The sequence below is a fragment of the Sturnira hondurensis genome, unplaced genomic scaffold, assembly GCF_014824575.4.
Source record: "Sturnira hondurensis isolate 20B ecotype Veracruz unplaced genomic scaffold, ASM1482457v3 Scaffold0005036, whole genome shotgun sequence".
NCBI classification, from domain to species: domain Eukaryota; kingdom Metazoa; phylum Chordata; class Mammalia; order Chiroptera; family Phyllostomidae; genus Sturnira; species Sturnira hondurensis.
The window spans coordinates 28,173-38,261 of record NW_028077667.1 but is presented as its reverse complement, the minus strand read 5'-3'; the positions used below and the strand labels follow the sequence as shown (position 1 = coordinate 38,261).

Below are 10,089 nucleotides of genomic sequence, written 5' to 3'. Positions count from 1 at the left end.
GCATATTTCACAGACATAGAACAAACACTTCAAAAATTTATATGGAACCATAAAAGACCCCGAATAGCAGCTGCAATTTTGAGAAAGAAGAACAAAGTAGGAGGGATCACAATACCTGATATCAAACTGTATTACAAGGCCACTGTAATCAAAACACCCTGGTACTGGCACAAAAACAGGCACATAGACCAATGGAATAGAACAGAGAGCCCAGAAATAAACACAAATCTCTATAGTCAATTAATATTCGACAAAGGGGGCAATAACATAAAATGGAGTAAAGACAGCCTTTTCAACAAATCATGTTAGGAGAACTGGACAGCTACATGTAAAAAAATGAAACTTGAGCACCAACTTAGACCATACAACAAAATAAATTCAAGGTGGATAGAAGACTTAAATATAAGCCATGAAACCATTAAAGCCCTAGAGGAGAGCATTGGCAAGAAAATCTCAGATATTCCACGCAGCAAGATTTTTACTGACACGTCCCCTAGAGCAAGGGATATAAAGGAAAGAATAAACAAATGGGATCTTATCAAAATTAAAAGCTTCTGCATGGCTAAGGAAAACATTATCAAGATACAAAGAGAAGCAACTGTTTGGGAAAACATATTTGCCAATGATACCTCAGATAAGGGTTTAATCTCCAAAATATACAAAGAACTCACTTGACTCCACTCAAAGAAGACAAGCAACCCGATTAAAAAATGGGCAGAGAACTTGAACAAACATTTCTCCAAGGAGGACATACAGAGGATACAGAGACTCATGAAAAGATGCTTAATACCACTACCTATAAGAGAGATGCAAATTAAAACCACAATGAGATACCACTTAACACCAGTCAGATTGGCTATCATAAACAAAGAAACAAACAACAAGTGCTGGAGAGGTTGTGGGGAAAAGGGAATCCTAGCTCACTGTTGGTGGGATTGCAGACTGGTACAACCACTATGGAAAACAGTATGGAATTTTCTAAGAAAACTAAAAATGAACGTGCCTTTGACCCAGCAAATCCACTCTTAGGAGTATATCCTAAGAATCCTGAAACACCAATCCAAAAGAACCTATGCACCCCAATGTTCATAGCAGCACAATTCACGATAGCCAAGAGTTGGAAGCAACCTAGATACCCATCGGTCAATGACTGGATCCCAAATCTATGGTACATTTACACAATGGAATTCTATGCCGCAGAAAGGAAGAAGGAGCTCCTACCCTTTGCAACATCATGGATGGAACTGGAAAGCATTATGCTGAGCGCAATAAGCCAGGCGGTGAAAGACAAATACCATATGATCTCACCATTAACAGGAATCTAAACACACCAAACAAGCAAGCAAAATACGACCAATGACACTCAAATATGGAACAGGCTGACAGGGTCCAGAGGGGAGAGAATCATAGGGGAAAAGGGGATGGACTCACATGAACAAGTAAAAAGGACACATGGACAATAACTAAGGTGGGGGGGGAGAAATGGGAGGTAGGTGGGGAGCACTGGAGGAGGGCAGGGCTGGGAATATAAGACAGAAAACTGTACTTGAACAAGATTAAATAAAAATTAAAATTAAAAAAAAAAGAATCTACAGGTGAGTGAAATCACATGGTATTTGTCTTTCTCTGACTGGCTGGTTGCATTTACCCTAATAGTCTACAGGTCCATCCATGCTCTCCCAAAAGTTAAGATTTCCTTGTTTTTTATAGCTGAGTGGTCTTTTATTATGTCAATGTACCACAGGTTTATAGTCCACTTATCCACTGATGGAATCTTGGGCTGCCTCCATATTTTGGCAATTGTAAATACTGCTACAATGAACACTGGGGAGCAGAAAGTCTTTGAATTAGTGTTTTGGGTTTCTTTGGATACATTGCCAGATTTGGAATTGCTGGGTTATGAGGCAATTCCACCTTTTACTTTTCTGAGACATACTGCTTTGCACAGTGGCCAGCCAGAAGGTCACTGTATGAAAGATTCACACTTTTATTCACTTATTATTCCATACTTCCAGAATTACTACATTTAAAAAAAGAATACAAGAATCAAATCATGCCAAATTACTGTGAAAAAAAATTTTAAACCTGGTGTTAATCGAATGATGCATTTTTTCCTAAAATTCACTTTCTTAAATAATGCTATGTATTTTCTCATAACAATGACATGAGATATAGTGGTCTTTTTAATGCTATGTTCCTAGTATCAGTGTCTTAGCTGTTTTGGTTTGATTTTTATAGTGGTAAGATCATGTAACATGAGATTTATCATCTTAACAATTTGTAACTTTACAATACACTATTGTTAACTAGAGGCTCTGCATCACATAGCAGATCTCTAGAATTTATTCATCTTGCATAACTGAAGCTTCATATGCATTGAAAATTTGGAGAGGGCACAACACCTTCAAATTTGGGTCAGACAGAGTGACTCCTTCCACCTGGTGGCCTGATGCCTAGATTTCAGGACAGTAATCAAGTCACATAAACATCAATGTGTGGTTGCCTCTCAAGTGCCCCCCACTGGGGACCTGGCTCACAATCCACATGTGTGCCCTGACTGGGAATCAAACCAGCAACCATTTGGTTCATAATCTGGTGCTCAATCCACTAAGTCATACCAGCCAGTAAAATGACAAGAAACTCACAACTATCAACAACTGAACATTTTGGAAAAATGAAAACAAAAACTAAGCAAACAACTACAAAGGGAAGAAAATCAGACAAATGGACATTACATAGAGGGTTTTCAATAGAAGTGGGGGAAAAGCAGATTGAGAGAGGAAGGGTAAAGAGAATAAGAAGTATAATTAGTAGCCATAAAATGAACAGGGAGAGGTTAAGAATGGTATAGGAAATAGAGAAGTCAAAGATCTTGTATGTACAACCAAGAAACATGAGCAAAGCAGGGGGAGGCTGGAGGGTTTCGGGGTACATGGCAGAGAGGACATAAAGGGGGAAAATTGGGAAAACTTCAATAGCATAGTCAATTACATATATTCTTTTTTAAAAAGGAAGACAAAGTCACATAAATAGGAGCTGAACTCAGGTTCATGGATGCCCTGAAAATCAGATGTGAAGACTCCTTGGCACTGATTGGCCAAGTTTTGAAATATAAGTGCATCTGAATAGGGGTGTTACACTACAACACTGGGGTAAAAACGGTAACATGGGTAAAAATTCCATAAATAATATACAAAAATAGCCACGAGACTATAAATGCAAAGAAGAAAGAAGCACTGGTTACTCCTCTTAATTTTGGACAGAAAGGGGGAAAGGAAAAGCAAAGGGAATTCCTAAGGGTAAAAGCAGAATTGCATATGTTTAAATGTACAAGAGTCTGTAGAGATAGTTTAAAGATCTAAGAATGAAGAGGAAAATTTGAGGGAACAAATTCCAAAGAAGATGAAAAGATGTTGAAAGAATTCAACATCTTTTCATGCTTTCAGAATACTTACTTTTGAATCTGGGAATGATGGATACTTCTCTAAGATGATGAAAAATAGGTACGACTCAGACGAGAAGTCAGCCACTTAATTAGGAAACTCTAGAGGAATTCCTAATTAGAACTAGTAAAACCAAGATGACTACAGTCTTTAGTATTATTAAACAATGTATTAAGTGAAGTATTAGAAATGCAGTTATAGATGCAAATGGAATAAGAGGCATGCAAATTAGAGGAAAAGAGGTAATATTATTTTTAATTATAAAATACTTTATTACATATTTGGAAAACATGCAAGAATGCATAGAAAACATTGAATATATAATATTTACTTTCCCAAATATAAAGTTAGCATATAATTGATACATACAAATAAATAATAATATGAAAATGCAATGAAAGAGAAAGCTCTTGTTACAGTTGCAAAAGTAAAATAAAATTCCCATGCATGAATGTAATAACAATGTGCTCAAATGGATGAAAAAAAACTTATAAAACACTCCGAAAAGATACTGAAGTTGACCTGAAAAAAAATGAGGAGTTGTGCCACAGTTTAAGATTGGAAGTCATGCACTGGCTGGTGTAGCTCAGTGATTTGAGCGACGGCCCACAAATCACATGATCGTGGTTCGATTCCCAGTCAGGGCACATGCCTGGGTTGCAGGTCAGTTCCCGGTCCTCGGCAGGGGTCACAGGAGAGGCAACTATACATTGATATTTCTCTCCCTCTCTCCTTCACTTCCCCTCTAAAGATAAATAAATAAATCTTAAAAAAAAAAGATTGGAAGTCGCAAGATCCAAAGATCTCAATTCTTCCTAAATTTACTTATAAATTTTAGATGCAATCAATAAATATGCCTTTAAGTTATCTTCTAGAACTAGACAGATTAATTATAAAGGTTGGGGTTAAACATGAATAGACAGGAAAACCATAAAAAAGAATGACATGTGGGAAGTTACCTTCAAGATATGAAATATTATAAAGTTTCTGTAATCCTAGCAATGTGGTATTGGGTTAGGAATAGACTAACAGACCAGTAGAACACAGTGAGAAGCAAAAAATACCTCAGGTGCCTGGAAAACTTTGTATAGAATGAAGGCAACTGCTCAAACCATGGGAAAAAGATGTTCTTTTTATACATGGCAATAAAACCACACGATGGTCTTCTGGGGAAATATATAGTTGGATCCATTTTTCACACCATTCACTGGTAAAATTTCTAAAATGACCAGATATTAAAAATAAGAATAAATAAATAAAACCATACAATCACATTATGATTAAAATGAGTGACTTTCTTTATAACCTAAGAGGAAAGAAAATATTTCTAACTATCATTAAAATACTAGAAACAATAGAAGATTAATACATTTAATTTAAAAATTTCATCATAAGAACAGTCAAAAGCCAAATCACAAATTAGAAGAAAACATGCAACTTATACCTCAAACAGAAAACTATTGTACCCAATATATAGTCCTCCTAAAAGCTGAGAAGGTCAAAATCCAACAGAAACTTGAGGAAAAAATATGAAGAGACAGCCCATAAAATAAGCAATAATACCAACAGTCATTAAATACATGGAACCACCTCCCATGTTTCTTAAAATTAAAGAAATGCAAATTATAACAATACTGAAACACAGCTTCTCATCCATCAGGATGGAAATTTTAAAAATTCTGAATCTATACCATGTTGAGGAGATTAACAAAGTGCACACTCCCAATATTGCTGAGGTGGAAAATAAATGTCAGTTCCTCCTCCCCCAACACAAAATCCATAGTCAATACAATTCCAATCAAAATCTCAGCAGGTCCTTTTGCAGGAATTTACCAGCTGAGTCTAGAATTCATATGGAAATTCACAGGTCTGAAAGGAGCCAAGAAATTTTGGAGGAAGTGAATGAGATTCAGGACTTGTACTACCTGATTTCAAAAATTATTATAAAGCTACAGTAATCAAAGGTGTATGGTACTGCCATCAAGATAGACAAATAGATGAAAACAAACACACACAAATAGAATCCACTGATTTCTAACACAGGTAAAAGAACAATCACTGGACATTTATGAGCAAACATACACATACCCCAAAACCCCACTTTGATCCAATACAAAACTTAGCTCATAAAATTTCCACATTGTTCTTCTGGCCTCAGCGAGAACAGTAAAGGATTTCTTAATTAGGACACAGCATTGACTATGAAAGGCAAAGTTGTTAAATCAGACTTCATTTAAATTAAAAATATTGGCTATCAGAAGATATCATTTAGGATAAGTAAAGCATAGTCTGGGGAAGATAGGGAGAGGAAGATGACTGTGTATGTATGAACGTATTTTCCATAGGTACATATATATTATGTATACATGCACAAGCCAAAACATGTACACTTATACGGACTTACATGTGCACTTTAAAATTACATGTGCACTCCAATACAATAGCAAAACAACTAATTACCCTATTTTTTAAATGAGGAAATGACTTGAATAATTACTTCAAAGGAGATATCCAAACAGCCAGTAAATATGTAAAAAGGTGCCCAACATCATTACTTATCAGGGAAAAAAGTTGAACAAAAAATCATTCCACTGTCCATATCAGAATAGAAATACATTTTTGTATATGCTATAAAATAGGAATAAAATAGAAATACCAAGGGTTAACAAGTATAGAAAACAATAGAATCCTCATACATTGTTGATAGCAGTGCAAATTGAATCAAACTTTAGAAAACAGTGATGTTTATAAAAGCTGCTCATAAGCCTACTCTATTATCTAGCCTATCCACATGTAAGTATAATCCAAAAGAAATATTTGCTTATTCAATCAAAATACACATGCAAAAAGTTTCTAAGGGGTTTATCAATAATAGGCAAAAGCTTGACACTATCTAACTTTATTAACAGGCTACATAATTGTATATTCACATGATGGAATACTACACAGCACTATCTACCCATATACCCTCCATTATAGATGTACATGACAGGCTTTATGATGAAGAAAAGAAGCCACAAACAATCGAGTACCTGTTTATATGAAGTTCAAGTACAGACAACACTCTACAATGATAAAAGTCAGAACAGTCAATAGCTGTGGGGCATGGGGTGGAGGGCAGGTTGTATTTACTGGAAAGATGCCAGAGGAAACTTTAGAAAGTAGATGGAAATGTTGCACATCTTGATCTAGGTTGTGGTTACATATTCATGTGCAAAAGTTCAATGAGCTGTACACTTAAGATTTGTGCACTTTGCTATATAAAAGTCAGGGCACAAAATTTTCAAAAGGAGTTTTCTGTATTCTTTCATGACCTACATTAAACAGCGTATTCAATACACCAACCCCAACTCCTAAATTCAAGGTTCCTGAAGTTCAGGCACCCAGAGGGTCCAGGACAAATAATACCCCTTTTATTACATAAAAATGTTAATGAGAACAAGTAAGTATGTAATTCTGTAACATAACAATATCACACTCCACCACACCTTATGACAAAATGTTCACATTGCTGTCCATCTCATGTGAAACAGTCATGTCCCCTACCAACCACACTCAGTGGCACTAGTTCTGCTGTATCTTATATTTCATCTCATCCCAATCCTCCCTTTATAAGATTATTGTTTTGCGGGGGCAGCATTGAACAGGATCAAAAGGCAGAACTCAACAGTTATTCAAATTTCCCTTGCATCCTAATGGAATGGAATTTCCTAAGGAACAGCCCAGTAAGTCAAAATATTTTGCCCAGGATTTCATTTGTCAGTGCTTCTCAAGAACTTTTACCAATAACACTGAGTTTCGACAAAAATTGTTCTTTTGATTTTTAATATAAAGCTCTATTTCCCATTTCATAATATAATGGCTTTATGAACTTATCCTGAGATCACTATTTCCTACCAATATGCCTCTATTATTAGAATATCGAGACTATCTGCAATGCCTGAAAATTCCATAGCAATTGCCTCTCCTCATAAGCCGCAACTTGGTGCTGCCTGGCAGGTGAACATGCACCTGGGGCCACCTAGTGCTCTCTTGCATCCTCTAGACCAGTGTTATCCAATGGAAATATAATGGAAGCCACCTATAAATTCTAAACTTTCTAGTAGATACCTTAAAAATAAACAGATACATTCATTTTATTGACATATTTTATTTAACACAACATATTCAAAATGTTATCATTTCAACATGTAATCAAGTAAAAAAGTACCCATGAGATTGTTTTTCATATTCTTCAGAGATTGGGTGTGTGTATCACATTTACTTTGTCCACTTACAATATGTCTCAATTTGGATGACCACATCTCAGTTGCTCAATACCCTACATGACTAGTGACTACCAGATCAGATAGCAGAGCTCCATGTGACCTTGGACCACAACCAAGATAACCCTTGAAATGAGACTCCAAATTCTGCCTCAACCTTGAAATAATATGATGCCTCCGCTCAGCATCTTTCTACCCCTCAAATTCCATTTCTCTCCCCTGTAAGTCCTAATTCCCTAACCAACATCCCCGGTGCTCCACTCAGCAAGTCGCTGGTCACCACACTTGTCTTCTGGGAAACCTAACACACTACCCATTTAACACAATACAAAATTCATCAGACACCGATCTTGTTATTTTGCCAAGACGTACTCAAAAAAGTTTTCACCCCCTATTCTCTTGCAAAATGTGATGTATTAAAATTATGTTGTGCAAGTAGCATGAAATTACTGTCAACCCATTTTTAATTTAGATGTACTAGGTCAACTAACATGTGAAATGACATCTTCCAAGATAAAGATGAGGCACAAAATACATGGCTTAATGGAAAACAAACTGAATTCAAGCTGGGATTTCAGTCCCGGCTCTGCCACCAGGTAGTTTTTTACATTTTTGGACTAGATGAAATGATTCTGAATCTTCATTCAATATTGCATACTGTATGATTGCATAAACTGTTTTCATAAAATAAAGAAGGAGGAGTTGTGGTGATGGTGAGAGAGAATAAATCCATTTGGGAAAGAGTGAAATTTTTTTTGAGTATAGAAAGCAAAAGCATGAAGATTGAATTTCTTAATGATGATCATGATGATAAAATAATAACAACACTCTAAATATACTCATCTTTTTTCTCAATTTCCAATACCTTTCAAGAGAATGTTATCCTTTCCAAAGTTTTCTTCATGGCTAATTTGACATCTTTGTTCCTCAGGCTGTAGATTAGTGGGTTCAACATGGGCACCACAATGGTATAGAACAGAGTACAGACTTTGCCCTGGTCAAGGGGTATAATAGAAGGTGGTTTAAGGTATGCAAAAATTCCTGAACCAAAGAAAAGAGAAACTGCAATTATGTGAGAACTGCAGGTACTAAACGCTTTGGATCTGCCCTCAACAGAATTAATGTGTAAAATGCTAGAAAGAATGAAGCCATAAGAGAGAAAAATGCTCACAATTGGCACCCCAATAGCAATGGCCACAACAGTAAAAACCACCAGAGTATTCATGTAAGAGCTATTGCAGGAGAGCTCAAGGAGGGGAAGTATGTCACACATATAATGATTGAGAAGGTTTTCTCCACAAAAGGTCAGAAACAGTATATTAACTGTATGAGTTAAAGCCCCCAAAGCCCCCATACCATAGACACCCACCAAAAGAAATAAACACACCTGAGGAGACATGGTGAGTGTGTACAACAGTGGTTTACGGATGGCCACATAGCGGTCATATGCCATTGCCGACAGGATGAAGCATTCAGAAATGACAAAGAAACAGAATAAAAAGAGCTGAGTTATACACCCTGTGTAGGAGATGATGTTCTTTGAGACAAAACTCATCAGCATTTTGGGGATTATGGTAGAGGAGTAACTGAAGTCAATGAAGGACAAGTTGAAGAGGAAAAAGTACATGGGAATATGAAGGTGAGAGTTCAGCCAAATCAATGTTACCAAGCTCAGGTTTCCCAACATGGTGATCACATAGAAGCCCAGAAACAGGAAGAAGAGAGGGAGCTGGAGTCCTGGCTGGTCCGTTAAGCCTGCAAGGATAAACTCTGTCACAGAGGAGGTGTTATCTGCAGCCATCTTCCTCTGGGACTGTCTGGGAGAGAAAAGGAAAACAGTTGCTCACACAGAGAGAAAAACAACCAACTCCTGAGAGTGGTGTTTGAACAGGAAGGTGTGGAACTTAAAGTTGAGGTGGCATCTCTTCATTCATGCATCTCTGTTTTTGTGGTCCCCATGTAGATTCAAGCATCCTAGTAACTGTTGGTGGGAGACATTTTGCCTCCAGAGTAAGGGCTCATCCAACCGAGGAGAATGTCCCAAAAGCTCAGCTGGGATAACCCTGCATCCTCTCAGTGACCCACTTCTGCTACTGCTTGCCCTCTACAGCCCTGGACTGAGTTTTGCGTGGTCTGGCTCCTTCTCTGCAGTGCTTTTGGGAAGCAGAAGCCAGTTGCCCTAGACTTTCCTAGACAGGAAGATGAGGCTGTGTTGCCCTGAGTCTGTAGCAGGAATGGCTGTGGAAATATTATGTGAAAATAATACTGGAATAATAAGGTATAATTAGTAACTAAACACAAAAGAAAAAGAACATTTGCTGACCCTTAACTATGCTAGTGGCACTGTTCTAAGTGGTCTGGGGCATTTTGATTAAACTCAT

The 10,089-nt window shown here is 37.0% G+C and overlaps 1 protein-coding gene across 1 annotated transcript; it reads right to left on the bottom strand.

The window, feature by feature from the left end:
• Window positions 1-8,576: 8,576 nt before the first annotated feature.
• Window positions 8,577-9,509, bottom strand: LOC118987132 (olfactory receptor 8B12-like). The gene has a single exon (XM_037046175.1). The coding sequence runs from the start codon at window positions 9,507-9,509 to the stop codon at window positions 8,577-8,579; it is 933 nt and encodes a 310-aa protein (XP_036902070.1).
• Window positions 9,510-10,089: the final 580 nt, after the last annotated feature.

What these genes read in the sequence shown, in the direction of transcription:
- LOC118987132 (XM_037046175.1), bottom strand. Translation starts at nt 9,509, where the DNA reads ATGGCTGCAGATAACACCTCCTCTGTGACAGAGTTTATCCTTGCAGGC.